This window comes from Seriola lalandi, unplaced genomic scaffold, assembly GCF_002814215.2.
Source record: "Seriola lalandi dorsalis isolate HSWRI2012SDOR001 ecotype SW California unplaced genomic scaffold, Sedor1 jcf7180002054661, whole genome shotgun sequence".
Taxonomy (NCBI): domain Eukaryota; kingdom Metazoa; phylum Chordata; class Actinopteri; order Carangiformes; family Carangidae; genus Seriola; species Seriola lalandi.
Window position 1 is genome coordinate 201,229 of NW_019525214.1, and position 15,875 is coordinate 217,103.

Below are 15,875 nucleotides of genomic sequence, written 5' to 3' on the forward strand. Positions count from 1 at the left end.
CCTTTCATTCTCATCACTCAGTCAATCAACAGGAGAAAAAGCCTCGGTGACATTTTCTATTCAAAGCTGAACGTTTTCCAAAAATTGGGCAATCAGGACACAAACACAGAATATTCCCTCGTCATTCTCTCATCTTCTTTTCTTGATTCCTGTCGACTCTTCTTCTTCTTCTTCTTCAGTTTCCTCCCCTCTTCTCTTTCTCCTCTCTTCTTCTTCTCTCTCTCTCTCTTCCTTACACCCTGTTCTTCCTCTCTCCCCTCTCTCCTTGTTATCTCTCCGCTCGTCCGTGACATCTCTCGCTGCGTTCTGTCGCTCCGTCTGCCGCCCTTGGATGATGGATGGGGTGATGGACGCTCAGTTGCCACGTTAATTTGATGGATGGTTTAGCAACTGATACGAGCAGCGAGCGAGCACACACACACACACACACTTACACACACACACACACAGGCACGGTAACACACTCTCCTCGCAGCGTTTGTAGGTCCTTGACTTTGAGATCAACAGGCCTCAGACAGTCACTGCTCCCTCCATAACAAACACTGCTGACCCATGACTGCAGCGCCACGCATCCGTCCAATCATATCATCACTTTTGCTGACGACACCGCTGTGATGAAGTGAGACAGCCCGTGAGCCAGAGCAAGGATAACAGTCCCTCTGTCAATGTCAGCGAGACCAAAGAGAGGATTGTTGACCGAAGACGGACCAGAGCATGAACGGGCTGCTTCTGGTGAATAAATAAAAACACCTCCTCTACTCTTCCAGACGAGCTATTACAGCGGTTTCCTCTTCTTTTAGCTTCCTAAAACAAATAAAAGTCTACTTCTGGCAAGTCTGAGCTCTGGGAGTTCACCCAGAGAATTTGTGAAGGTACAGTAGATGCTTCCTTTGTTGTGTTGGTGCCAGTAGATGCTAGGGAATAGGACAGTAGGTGTGGGTGTTTTGATGTACGTAATAAACCACTGTGTGTGTGTTGCCTTTGGTTTCCCGTTCCCACATTGTTTATTGTGAGTAATATTTGGCAGCCTGAGGAGGTACAACTATCCAATATTTGACAAGAACAAAAAAAGAAAGGAGTGGAGAGGAAATCAATTCTTTGTTTCAGAAGGTTTTTTTTCTTCTTCTTTTCCCAACAAATCCGGCCCGTGCTCGTGCCACACGCTCGTTTCCTTCTGCGCCACGGCCCAAACCCGGCCCATACACAGCACGGTTGTAAGATGCTGCCTCCACATCTGGACTAACTTTGTCACACACTCTGGAAACCTTCCGTGTGTCAGTCAATGTCAGAGGTTAAACAAACGGCCTCTGCCCAGATGTGGAAGCACACGGGCCGAGGACCCAGACGCATGTTGGGCCAGAAGTCTCGTCCCGCGAGGAGGACGGATCAAAGGCGTTACGCTTTATCTTAAGGAGGTTCTGACTCACAGTTTGAGGGTTCATGACGACCCCTGAATTTGAGAACCACAAATAAATTCTCCTAAGCATCAGCCAACAAGTGCCCCTATTAAATGAGGGCAGTCTTAAATTTTGAAGCATTTGCCCCAGAGTCTCAACAGGAGTCTCTGTCCTGATAACGAGACTCATTCTTGGTGGATAAATATTTGAAATTGGTGTCAGAAGAGTAAAAATTAGCGTCATCAAGGACGAGTGCAGCTGCAGCCTCTCAAAGCTCAAAGAAAATAACGGCAATCAAACGCACAATAAAGATAATTTTCAGCTGTCATGTGTTTGTGAAGTGAACTACTTCAATAAGCAACAAAGGGACAAAGAAAGACGTCAAATTATCTGTGACGTGTGTTGAATAATTTCTAATATAAGAAAGTTGAATTTAGCGCTAGTTTGTTCTTCATTGTATTTTCTCATCAGTTTTTCTCAAAGCTCTCGACAACGCTCGATCTCTTCCACACCATTAAACTACATCTCCCATGAGACTTTGAGGCGCCTGGCCACACTTCCTCTGAGCTGTACTTATCCATGTTGTTAAACTTTAGCTGAAGTAATGGGTGTCACATAAAAATCTAATGTTAACGTGACCTTTATCGTTTTAAAATACTAATCTGACCTCCAGTATATCGTCATTGCAGGGCGTTAATTTGACCTTTATTATCATTATGGGATGTTAATGTGACATTTAAGTTTAATGGTCGACTCTGCATTTTGTTATAGGGCCACAACTTTTCTCCCAGTTCACTTGATCCTGAAGGAAAGTGTCTCCAGTGATGCAGCTTTTCTTTTCTTTATTATGTGATAATGTGACTTTTGTCACCGTCAACAAAATCATTCTTACTCAAACAGACGTAAAGAACCAAAACCAACTATGCGTTAGTCCCTCTCTTAATACTTTCTAGCTATAACTTTTTTATTCTTAAAGTAATTTCAGTAATTTCCCGTTGGCTCCGGTCGTTTTAATAAAAACAAACTGGAGAACTGGTGCGTTTGTTTGGGACTACTTTCAGCGGCGGATTTAATCTACAGTTGGTGCTCTCATGAGTATTCAGGGCAGCGGGACGGTGTGTGTGGAACCGAGTCAAAATGAAGTAAAGAGTGTGTTCGTGTTATAAAGGAACATGTCACCCACAGCAACAGTACGGCTTATTGATGTGCTTTTAATAGTTTCTGAAAACAATGCAGCTCTATGGCTCAGAGGAATAAGATACATCAGGCTTTGATAAACACACAAAATATTTGTTCAAAGGATCAGTTCGTTGTTGCCTGCCAACCTTTCCCTGTCCTTGTCCTCTCTGGAAACTGGCAGCCAATCAGAAACAAGTACTTTCCATGCCCTTGGTAGTATTACCTGTTATTATAACTATAATTGATATTTATTATCATTATAGAGGATTAACTATGTGGTAATGTGATATCTGTTATTATACAAGAGTTTTAGTATCAGTATATAACTATAACGTGACATTTATTATGATTATAGATGTTAAAAAGACTTTTATTGTGTATATATAGTTTTAATGAAACATTTATCAAGTTCAACAAGAGCTTTAGTACCATTAAATAACATTAATGTGATGTTTATTTTCATCGTAGAAGATTGACAAGGTGTTTTCTTTTATTATATAACTATTATGTGACATTTATTGTTATTCTATAAAATTAACAAGAGCTTTAGTGTGACTATTTAACATTATGGGAAAATCACGATCACGGAGGCCAGAACATGGAGGCGGTCGTCTCAGTCATCGCTCAGTGTGACGGATCTTCACTGTCTGAGGCTCTTTGTTTGTGTCTTGTTAAAGGCAGATGTTCCGCAGACAGAAACCTGGTCACATTCAGATTCACAGCGGTGATTAGCCGCTAGATAAACAGCCTTCGCTTTATGACGCTGACAGTCGGTGAAATTACACACGATGAAGGAATAACGAGCTAAATGGCTGAAAGACGGGGGTTTTATTGAACCGGGGGGCTGCGCAGTGGGTCATCACACACTGTTTGTTTGTTTGTTTGTTTGTTTGTATTCTATCAGACTTTAATCCTCCCTGAAGGGAAAGCAGCTCATTACAGGAACAGAGATTCTAACAGAGAGACGCATTAGAAAGACAATACGACAGAAAGACAAACAGCTGTTTTTGAAGGAGGTGGAGGAAGAGAAAAGACGCTTTGAAAGACGGAGAGACCAAGAGGAATTTGAGTTGACAATGAAGCCTGGAAGCGTCCCAGACTAACTGAAGATGTGTTTGTGCAGCTCAGATCATCAGAGGGATGGAAATTATTCCTTTATCCTCAGACCTTTATCTCATCTTTACACTCTGTTTTGTTCCATATTGCATTTGATTTTTGTTTATTATCATAAAAGCTGTTTAAAGTGTTAATGCCTACCTAATTAGTTATTGAGCACCAACTCAGCTGTTACACCAGCTTAAGATTTTCTGACTCATTGCTCGGTCTCCAGAATGGCCTAATGAATTTATTCAGAGTTTGCACATTTAATAACCTTATCTGTGTGTCTAAGAATGGCACAATTACTGCTACAGTTAAAAAGGGGAATAGTATGAGAAGGTTGTTATCGCAGAAACTTGAACACCCCTCACTACTTAATTTAATGTGTCGACAGCGACCATTTCAAGGGTTGGTAACAAGCTTCACTTCATAAACGAGGAGTCAACGTGTTTAGACAAGTAAAAAACTGAATTATACGTATGAAAAAAAATCTTCACCAGCCAAAGAAAATCATGTTTCAAAAGCTGCAGATTTTTCACAAAAAGGAAAAGTGTTTCTCTAAGGGTTGAGCACCAGGATGCAGCAGCTCACAAGCTAAAAGGTGCTTCGTTTTTATGTGGCAAAGAGTTTTTACAGATGTCTGTTAAAAAAAAATGACATCCATTGACTTCAGTAACACCCTACATCACCTTAGCAACCACGTAGCTCAACACATTAGCATCAAGATACTAGCTGTGTCTGAAATAAGGGGGCAACATCTTCCAGAGGATAAGGTCTACGAAGGCGTGACCTTCGGAGGCGACATAGGCCACAAAAGCTGAACCGAAATGAGACGGTCTGGTCTCCGGAGGATTTCCTATTCATCCTCAGGCGCCCGGTGAATCTTGGGACAGGTCGTTGACAGGAGGGGAGAGCCTTGTCGCGCCAATGTGACACAATCAGTCTTCAGCGCAGCCTTCAAAGGATGCGGCCTCTCAGTTGAGACGCAGATCTTGACTTTTGCTGAGGCAGCAAACATGGCAGCTAATGCAGCAAAAAAATAAATAAAAAAAATCAAGAAAACGACACTTTCGTCCTCGAATCTTCTCCACGCTCACAGGTTGAAGTTATCTCTAAGTATAAAACACAGCAGACGGGTTTGTGCACGGTAAATTGCATCATTTACACAGAGACTAAAATTCGTGCTCCGACTCCTGCCTGCCAACGGACGCTTTGCTTTTCTTTCAGCCGTTCTGAGGAGGATGGAGGGATGAATGTCTCTGTCAGATGAAGCTGTTTCAGCGGTTATGAAGAGGATGGAGGGATGTGGTTTTTTTTTTTTCCCCCTCCTCTGTCATATAAAGCTGTTTCTTTCAGAGGTTTTGGAGGAGGAGGATGGAGGGATGCGAGGATTAATGTTTCTGTCACAGGAAGCTGCTCTGCAAACAGACAGCAGCGTCTCCACTGCCTTCAGGCTGAAACAAGGATTTTAATATGAGAGCGATGCTGTAACAGAGACACAGAGAGCGTATCCAGCAACCGTTTGTAAATATGAACATATGCATGTGCTGCTTCCTGGATCTCTTCCATGCCCCTCATGCCTTTTGTCTGCAAATAGAACCACATCCTGTTTTTAAAAACTGTTATTCAACCAGGACAATCTCACACTTCATCTCAAATCTGTCCTTTCACGCTGCTCTGGCCAAGTTTGGCAGCAAATGTGACAGAGTCCTCATGAATTATCAGGTATGTAACAGCATGAACAGCTTCTCGTCAATGTGTTTACGGAGGAAAAATCCACTCATTCAACATTAATCAAAGCAGAAACGAGGTATTTCATGGCCGTGACTGCTGAGTGACTCAGTGTGTTCATGTCTTTTTCACGCCTCCCTGCAATGAAAAGACGCCCGCTCTCGTTCTGATCATCCCTTCATCCTGAAACGAATATATCAGCTCTTCTTTGTTGCTCTACAACCAAACTGCTAATTGTTCCCTCTTTAACGCTGATGATGACAATGATGATGATGTATAAAAGGTTTTTAAGGATGATTTTGTTTGTTTTCTTGCAACTTGCAATGTGATTGAATTTAATTATTCTGCAGATTTAATTTGCCAGTGAGCGATTCTTTGTTTCTGATCTCTGTGTGGCTCCATGTGTTTCTGACCTCAGAATAATCACAAGACTTTTCAGATCCATGTGAATTTATCTCATGTTAAAGAAACAAATTAGGACAGAGTGGAACAGGAAGGAGAACAAAGCTCCATCAGAGTGTAAAGGTGTGTGTCCATGTGTAGTGTGATTATAGATCAGCTCTAGCTTCTATATTAATACTGTGAAAGTATCAAAGCCTCAGTCCACAGAGAAATGCACACAGCCTGTATTCAGAAACTGAGCCTTAAAACCAGCCGTCAGGACTTCTGGAACTTTGTGATGTCACAACGAAGCAGCCACCGCCCTCAGCCACAAATATCTTCTTATGGATCAACACAAATAAAACACTGGAAAAGAGGAAAATATGGAGCTTTAAATCAGTCTTGTTTAGTATTGTAATGATATTGACCCGCAGTGTAAATTTATGCTGCAGGACTCAAAGAAGAACATTAAGAAGCAGCTTAATGTCTCTGAGTAACATCGTAAAAGTATAAATTACCAAGTAATTCTTTAATATCTCATATATTGGGAGCATCAGGTCTGAGTCGTCTTGGTTTGTGGGAAATGGGAGCAGTTCCTGCTTTTCCTGGAAAATCCATTTATTCATTATCTGTACCCATTTCCCCCGAGCTGCATCTCTCAACAACAGGCAGAAGACTGGACACTGTGTCGTTCTATGCAAGCAGCAACTTACCAGGCAGCAAAATGAAGCCGACACTGAAGAAGCAAAACCTGCAGTTCCTCTAACGACCACTAGAGTCTGGCTACAACAGTGAGTCAGTCCCCATAGACTCCCATGTTAAAATGTCCAACTTTACAGCAGAAATAAACATGTTTACAGCCTGGTACAAAAACTGTTTTGGTCTCTAGAGCTGATCTCCTCCTTCATGACACCTGTTTATATAACTCACCTGTTTATATTTCATTAAGGACTACAGTTATGGAGGATTGGGGGTGTGGCCTCTTTGAGTAACAGGTGGATGAACGTATGCACTGAAGTCTCAGCTCCACACATGCCCCTCCTCTTTGACCATATTTGCATTAGCTGGGAGTTAGGGGGCGGAGTCAGACACTGCCAAGATGGCGATGGTGGAGCAGCTCACTCTGAGCTTCAGAAACCTGTGTAACGCCACAGAGGCGACGTCCATCTTTATTTACAGACTGTGGTTCTATCACAGGGTTAACATACACTCAGTGAACTCTATTAGCTTGTGTAAATTCAACGATATGTTTATTATTGAGGTCATAATTAAAAGAGTTGAGATGTGTTCCTAAATATTTTGTCCTAATCATTGAGGGAGAATAATAGAAACACCTCTGAATATAGTGCATCAATAACTATGACTAAAACATACAACTGAAGTGAGGTTGGAAGATACTTTTATAGTTTTGTTATTGTAGCTTATTTGATGCTAATGCTAATGTTGCTAATAATTATGAGACCCACGTTTCTATGATCCAGCGCTTAGTTTTGGTTAATGAGCATTTAATCGTCTCCCAACAAAGCAGACCCCAGACAGAGAACATGGCTGCTGGATTCAGAAAATGTTTGCTCACACCTGTTGAGTCTAAACCAACCGGAAGCAGGACCTGGCTCATCATGTGTCACCTTTGTTTTCTTTTATTTAACTCTGAGACGAAGGTAAAATGAAGGAGCTGCTAGCTTCTGTTGTTGTTGAGTAAAAAACAGGAAGGATAAAAATAAGAGATTCATTTATTCATAACAAGGACTAAAACTCACAAGCCTGACTGATTCCACCCTAATACTGCGCTACACACACACACACACACACACACACACACACACACACACACACACACACACACACACACACACAGTGTTAGAGGCTGGTGATGGTTATAAATGACCCACATATGATTTGTCATTAAAACAGCATTTCACCAAAATTATCTTTCAGTAATAAGGAGACACGGGCAGAATATGTGTGTGTGTGTGTGTGTGTGCGCACGTGTGTGTGTGTGTGTGTGTGTGTGTGTTGTAGTGCTGTCCTTGAGTTTCTGGCAGACGAGATGGATGAGCTGTAATTACACTGATAGAGAGATGATCGGAGGAGGAGAAGAAGAGGAAGAAGAAGAAGAAGGAGGAGGAGGAAGAGAAGAAGAAACAAGGTCGTGCATGTATTTGTCCTTGTATAAGAACACTGATGCGTGCGTGTGCATATTCCTGCTTTAAATGTTATTGTTGTTAAAGGATGACGGGAATCAGCCGAATCCAGCGGTGGACGCTTTGACTTTCAAAGCAGAATCGTACAGAACAGACGAGACAGACACGATAAACACTGAAGGATAGAAATACAATGGATAGAACCGCATGGCTCGCCTGCTGGTTTGACTGATGCAAAAACAATCAGGCTCGGTTCTGGGTGCCAACACTGACCCAAACCTGGCCCAAGTGCTTATAACCGGGACCAGTTGCAAAAACACCTTAAGTTTCATCCTTGAAGTTTCCTTAAAATGTTCTTAAAATGTTAAGAATCACTTAAAGTCAGTGAAACTGTTGCACAAAAGACCTGCAGCAGCAGCAGCAGCAGCGTTTTTCACACAAGCTCATGGAGACAATTAAAGCACCCTGAAACCCTCGGCACTCAACTGCTGCAATTAGTCAAAAATCACACTCCTATTTTACAGTTATAACTCAGTCAGATCTGAGCACACACATGTGATAACACGGGTTTTTAGATTCAGTGTGACTGTAACTTTCAGAGCATATCATTATCCCTTACATCCATTATGCATAAACATCCATAAATCTGCTTAAATATCATAGCAAAAAGAACTGCTCCTCATGGCTCCAGAACTTGCCATCATCACGTTTTTCAGTTTCCTTCAGCATCAGAGTAATTCACTGTTAAACATCTGTGCATCCATGAATAGCTGTTAGATAATTCAGCAACTTTGAATGGTGCCAATTTCACAACATGAAACAAACATGAGCTAAAAAGAAAACTCCCTCGATCCATGCCAACACATATTTCATGTTTACATCCCCCAAGGCATTATGGGAACTGTACTTGCAAAAGGTATAGTGCAAGTATCTCCAAAAAAGAAAGTTCAGCTTTCTCAGTTTCTATATAAGGCCCACATCTGGCTCAGATTCGGTCCTTTGGTCTCAACACATCCAAGTGTGTTCACACAACTGAGCTGGAGGGAAGGGAAGTAATAAAACCACGTCAACCTCTGTACAAAGAAAGTTAATTATCTCTTATCTCAAAAAACCAGGCCGTTATCTTGAGTTCATATCTTAATTACCATGTTATCCTGAGATAACAAACGCTGCTATCTGACTTCATTACATCATGATAAAGATAATAAACTCTTATCTGTAGATTTAGACTTTAGAGATGTTCCATAACCCATTAGTTAGATGAGAAATTGTGCTTGTGTTTCGTATTTTGAGCGAGTTATCCTGATATAACCGTTTAGTTAAGATGCATCTGGAGGCATTTTATCAAGATGACGAACTGTGTTCTTCTCCAGACTTACATGACTTCATCACCTCTTTATCTCATGGCAGCAGATGATGATCTTACTAAGCTCTTTAAAGACGTACTCTAGTGATTTCGTATTGTGCTTGTACCAGGAAGTGACAGACGGATCAGCAGAGGCAACAGCCGACAAGTTAGACTGACTTTTACTCGGTTGCACAAAACACCTTAAGTTAAGATTGTCCTTAAAGTCTGAGTTACGGTTTCCTTGAAATGTTCACTCAAGGATGTAAAGGTTTTCTCCTTATCTTAGTCTTATACTTAAGGAGTAACTTAAAGTCAGTTAAAACGCTGCACAAAAGACCTTAGCGACCAAAGTAAGGGGGAAAAAAACTAAAGGTGTGTCTGACTCTGTCGCCACAGCAACACGACTGAGTTCACGGCGATCAGGAGGCAGAGATAGCGACGCACTTCATGATTGCGACTGGCTTCCCAAAAGTGATAACCGGTATCACCAGGTGCTGATGGCAGCAAATAATCAACGGTCTCCATGGAAACAGTAGAATTTTACTGCTGTAAAAAAACTTTTTTCCTTAACTAAGGAAACCTTTTAAGAGATTACGTGTGACACCTTTAATTAACTCCCTCACAAATTAAACCTTACGTGTCATATTTAAGTAGAAAAACTTAAGGTTTTGTGCAACCGGCCCCCCTACGCTTCCCATGATGCAACTGGATGCCATCTTACACCCTAAGTGTAGTGAATCTTTCAAACTAGTTGCCCCCGGGTTATTTTATTTTTGTTATAAATCTGAAGAGTCGAAACCCAAACTGAGATAATCCTGATAAACTGTTTGTCTGTCATCAACTGAGCGCCGCCCACTTAAGGTTTGCTTTTCTATTTCTTCCACTTGAAGCGGCAGAAGCTGGAAGTTCTTTTAGCTCCTTTTTTTTCCCCACTTCTTGGTGGTAGTGTATTGGATATAAATCAGGGGAGGAGAACTTAGCAACTCTTCTAACCAGTTCCTTGAGGGAAAACTATGCGATCCACTGATTTCCTCTTTAAGCCTGTTACTCACTGTACTGACCTCTTTTCTGTGGTTATCTGGGGAAATGAAGCCGTTATTCCCTAATCAAAACTTCATTATGCCGATTATTGTCTGAAGATAGCAACTCCTGCTGCTCATATTTAGTGTTTTAACCCCAGAGATAAGGATTTAATGATAATAAATCCAGTTTAGAGGTGATCGGGGCTTCAGTGTGTCATTATGTCGAGGTAACACGCTTCTGTATTTCATCGTGGAGTCTTTCCTCGCAGCCTCGAGACAAACCAGAAGACAAAAGAGCAGAAGTGACGAAGAGAAGAAAAGAAGAATGCCAACAACGTTTGCTACTTGGCACATAATGAGATCGTTAAAATCACTTCACAGGAGAAGACTTTTAAAAAAAAGAAATAAAGCACCAAAGCACAAAGGATAATTAAGTTGGGGTCATGACAGAAGAGTCAGAAAGATACCTCTGCGATGTTGTTGCTTGCTAAGTTTAGCTATTTTTTTCTTCAGGTGTTTTATCTTGTATCAACGTGTTAATTGCATCTTATTCTTTCTTCCTGTGTTTTCACTGCACTTGTCTGAGTTGTGTTGTTCAAAAATAGAAATTATTCTGAGAGGCACAGACTCTTCTGCACAGGCTAAAGCTGCATGGAAGAACCCTCCGAACCCAGAACCACAGCAGCGCTCTGGGTTTCATTTCGTGTGTTGGGCGTGTGCAGGGACTGACCGTCACGCCGCTGTCGGTCTGCGTCTCTCTGTAGGTGAAGTTGCAGACGGCCCAGGCCAGGTAGTACGTGGACATGCGAGGCGTTCGGGCGAAGCGATCGGTCACCCAGCCGTCCTCGTCCGACAGCGAGCTGCTCTCGACGGGCATGTTGGAGAGCGAGGTGTACTGCGGGTCGTGGCGGAGGGTGAGGGAGAACGTGGCCTTGTAGATGGGCTCGTCGAAGCAGGGGAAGGCCTTCCGGGCGTGGATCGGACTGAACTGAGTCACTGCCAGGTAACTGTAGAGGAGACATAAGCGAATAAGGTTATTATCAGATCAAAGTGAAGGAAAACAAAACACAATCCATCCTCATAAGTCCTTCAGACAAAACCCGAAGTCTGCCAAACGTCACAAACACAACAATCACAAAGCCAACGTCTGGTTCTGACCTTTTCGTTTCCACTCAAAATCTGCGTCATTACATAAACCACAGCTGATTTCACGGAAGTTTCTTTAAACTGAGGGTAAAACCAACTTCTGCACACTTGATTTTACTGTTTAGTGAAAGAACAATTACATTACACAAGCCTGATAAACATAACGTCACAGACTTAACGATATCTTATACTAGCAGCAAGTTAACTTTCATTAAGTGCATCGTGTCATTTTCATCTGAGTCAACTGAGTCATTCAGACAACACTAAGGGTTTTACATTGTGAATAATTGGGACACAGCTTTGTTAAAATTTGATGGCAGCTAACACAGAACTAAACCAAACTACAGACTTCATGTGGGTTTTTTTTTTGGAAGTGGTCAATATCTTCTGTCACAAAAATGTCCAATTTAAAAAAATCTAAATCAGTTCAATTCATTTTAATAACCACAAACCACAAAATGAAATAAGAACAGCAACTACAGGATGGTGGTAAATGATAAAATGGGGTGAGGTGTATCTTCCAGAAAGTTAAAACCACTGAACTGACTCAGTGTTGTCAGTTATACAACAGTTTCCATCTAAAGTTCTGTAGATATTATTCATCATAAACAACCGGTCACACCCCTGAGTGTAGTGAACTGAGCAAAGACTGCTGCTGTTTTATTGCTCACGGGTTCACTTTTCATTTGTAAGAAGACTGTGCTATTTCCTCTTTTAAAGGTTATAGTTTCACAGTAAATTACAGATCCTCATGGGTCCATTCAGTTCAAAGTAACCAAGGCGCAGCCAATTAGGTCGAGACTGGGTCCCTTTCCAGGGTCTTGTCATCCTCCTTCTTCACACATCCCCTCCCTCTTCCCATGTTTGTCTCTCCTTCTCCTTTTTCCCTTTTATCTCATGCTCCAATTCTTCTTCCCTCCTCTATTTCTACCATCCTCTGCCTTCTTCTTCCTCTTCCTCTAACCTCTCCTCCCTTCCAGGTCTTGGGTGTGTCAATCCGTGTCAATTTGTCTAATACCTGCGCGGATCAAAGCCGACTGAAAGACTGAAGGGAGAGTGAGAACTGTGAAGTGTTGGCGCTCGCTCTCCGTTTTCGTCAGCTTGGCTTTGATCTAAATAACTTGCAGATTGGACCTGACTGTTCTTGGATTCCTTTCGGATCGGGTTTCTGTTTATCAGGAGTGAAGTTTCAAGTTTTTTTCTCTTTTGTTTTGATGCTCTGTTAAAAACAACACAACAACACAGTTTTCGAGAGTCGGTGACACACAGCTGTTTTTCCATTTGGATGAGAGGTTATTCATTTATATACGGCTTTCGAGACAAGAGTTACAAAGAGCTGTACAATAAAAACTACAAAAAAAGTATAAAAAGACTTGTGCGATTGTCTACTAGGATATTTCCAAGAAAGGATTATGCAGTTCGGTACTAAGGATTGGTACTTTAACCTTCTGTCTAGTTCCGTCCGGGTTTAAGTCTGGAGACTGTGCTGGTCTTCCATCATGTGAAGCCTCCGCCTGGTTTTTCTTCGTCTAATGTTTCGGCTCATTATCTCGCTGACGGATGAACCTCTGACCAACCAGTCTTTCTCCCTGTGCTACTTGTCTTTTTTCTCACCATCCTGACAGCAATATACAGTATTTCTTCTTCCTGCGGTACAGTATTGTTCTAATGATGCATCGGAGGGTGTAGTAACACAGTTTGTTTCAACACTGCCTTTTGTACAGACAGAGGGTTTAGTCTACGGCAGGGCAGTCCTTCTCTCCAGCAACGTTTTCCAGCTCCCCCTGGGGGGTTCCTGAGGCCATCCCCAGCGAGTTCTGGGGGGGTGGGGGGGGGTCTACCCCGGGGTCTTCTCCCGGTTGAACATGCCTCGATACAACCACCTCTATCGGCTCTTTTCAACATGAAGGAGCAGCAACTCTGAGCTCGTCACCCTAAGGCTGAGCCCGGCCTCCCCACGGAGGAAACCCAATTCAGCCGCTTGTATCCACAATCTCATTGTTTCAGTCAAGATCCAGAGCTCATGACCAAAGATGCCCTGAGATACTTGAAGGGAGGGGAGCTACCCACCGAGAACAATGGCTCCAAACCGCACAAGTGCGCGCTGGAGGTCAAGTTCTGATGAAGCGAAACAAAAACCACATCATCCACCAAAAAGCAGAGATTCTTAATGTTCCCAAAACCAACAGTCCTACCCTCATCTGAGATCCTGTCCATGAATGTCACAAACAGGTTTGTCTTTAGTGAGTGTTGGACTGTTGCATTAACTTTCAAGGACATGATTTTTCAGTTTTTTTGGTGACATACACTTTTATTTTATTTTTATTTTTACCCTTGGGAAGTTTAGCACATACCTTTGTATGATTCAAGGTTATCACTGGACTTCAGCTGCTGAAAATTCACTAAAAAGCTGTTTTTGACAAGCAGTGTACGTACCCACTTGTTATATTTGAGTTTTTAAATGAAAATATAAAGAAACGGGAACATCTTGTATTAGGGGAAGTAAAAAATAGTTCATGAACAAACTTCAATACCCATTCAGGGTCCTTTGAAAGACTTGCTCACATCCACAGCTGCCTTTCTGGAAACCGCTCACTTAAAGCAGTTTTCATACTACTTCATGCAGTAAATGACCCAACATAACAGAAACAGATTTACCTTCATTGTGAACGAGACCTGAAGAATTGAGGTAATTCTTTCATAAAAAAGGCATAAATCAGCTCCGTTCACTGATTTGTAACATCGTCCACGATCGTGTAACACGAGCAGAGACGTGAAAGAGACGACTGCCTGACAGTGAGAGGTTTCATTTCCAGCAGCGGACGAATCTGTATGGTTTCACACCGTATATCACATTACCGCCTAACCTCAATTTGCTCTACATTTGGCCCAGGATCCCACTGATGTCGTTAAGCGAGGTTAGTTAGGCAGAATTGCTGTTGCATTAAATTATACATGAAGTGACCCATAATTCACTTCCATCGTCTTCTTGTTCACGTTCGGCCTCGCGCTCGCCTGCTCTCCGGCTCGGGTTTCAAAAGCTGAAGATTCAACACACCTGACTCGCGGTGAGTAAATCCACCCGCAGTATGTGATGCTGTCGTGCAAAGCTGGATTTTGTTTTAGTCTTTGAACCTTGCGAACCTATCAAAGGAGAAATTTAAGGTGGAATCAGAGTTCAGGGGGTTAAAGGATAATCCTCTGACGTCGGAGCTGACAGGTTCGCTCGCAGAAGTTTTTTTTACAGGAAGATGTTTTTACTGCTTCAAGTTTTTCTTGTTCGGTTTCCACAGAGAGAGAAATTCCACAATATACACAAGGAAAGTTTCTGTTTCCTCCTGATTTCTCTAAGCCGAGCTAAATGTTTTCATATCAGAGCTTTGTTACGTCCCGCTGTCAGTCACCTGACAGGGAGAAGTTAAAACTCCAGGAAATAATCCCTCTGGAAACTTTGGTTATCGCACTTGTGCATTTTACTGAGGGTGTTTGTGGAGGGAGAGATGAAAGAGAGGGATGAGGAGAGGAGGAGAGGAGGAGGAAATGAGGAAGCGGCTAAAGAAGAGAGGAAACAAATGTGGAAGGAAATTAAATGAAGCACGAGTGAAAAGAGAAGTGAGAAAGATAGAGGAGGAGGAAAAGAAGAAGAGGATGATGAAAGAAAAATGGAGGAGAAAGGGGAGAAAAAGGAAGAAGAAAATGAGAAAGGGATGAAAGTTAAGAGAAAGAGTTGTAGGTAAAGACAGAGGATAAAAGAGGAAGACAAGATGAAGAGGAGTAGGGTGAAAAAAGAAAAGGGAAGAATGAAGAAGAGAGGAATAAAGGCGGTAAGATGAAGAAAGAAACTGAAATGAAGTGTTGGAGAGATGACGATGGAGGAGAAACAGTGAGAGCTGGGAGGAAGAGGAGGAGGAAAACAAGTGATCAGAATGAGAATGACATGAGGAAGAAGAAGGAGGAAGAAATGAGGCACAGAGAGAGAGAGAGAGAGAGTGGGAAGAGGTCGACAATAAGATACTGACAGGACAGGAAGAGGAAGAGGAGTAGAAGGAGGAAAAGGCTGAAGACAGAGTGAAGAAAGAAGATGAGGTACGGTGAGAAAGAGGTGGAAGAGAGGAGGAGGAAAAAGGAGGGAGAGGAGGATGAGCAGAAAGAAAAGTGGAGACAGAGCGAGGGCGAAAGGAAAGAAGGAAGCGAGAGGAGGAAGCAAGAAAAATATCAGGTTGAGAGGAGAAAAGAGGAGAAGATGAAGAGCAGGAGAAAGGTGAGAAAGAGGAGTAAGGAGGGATAAAAGGTAAAGAGGAGAGAGAAAGGGAAAAGTAGAGGAGGAATATTAAAAAGGGATTGAAAAGAGTGAAGAAGAGGAAGAGGTGGACGACAGAGGCAGAGAGGAGAGAGAGAGTGAAGAGGAGAAAGAAACTGAAACCAGGTG

The 15,875-nt window shown here is 42.2% G+C and overlaps 1 protein-coding gene across 1 annotated transcript in view; it reads right to left on the reverse strand.

Annotated features, from left to right (window-relative positions):
• Window positions 1–15,875, reverse strand: part of LOC111665930 (thyrotropin-releasing hormone-degrading ectoenzyme) — a 141,132-nt gene that overhangs the window by 111,748 nt on the left and 13,509 nt on the right. The window contains exon 3 of the mRNA XM_023421057.2: window positions 11,031–11,307. Coding sequence (XP_023276825.1) covers window positions 11,031–11,307 — 277 coding nt within the window. The remainder of the gene's footprint in view (window positions 1–11,030; window positions 11,308–15,875) is intronic.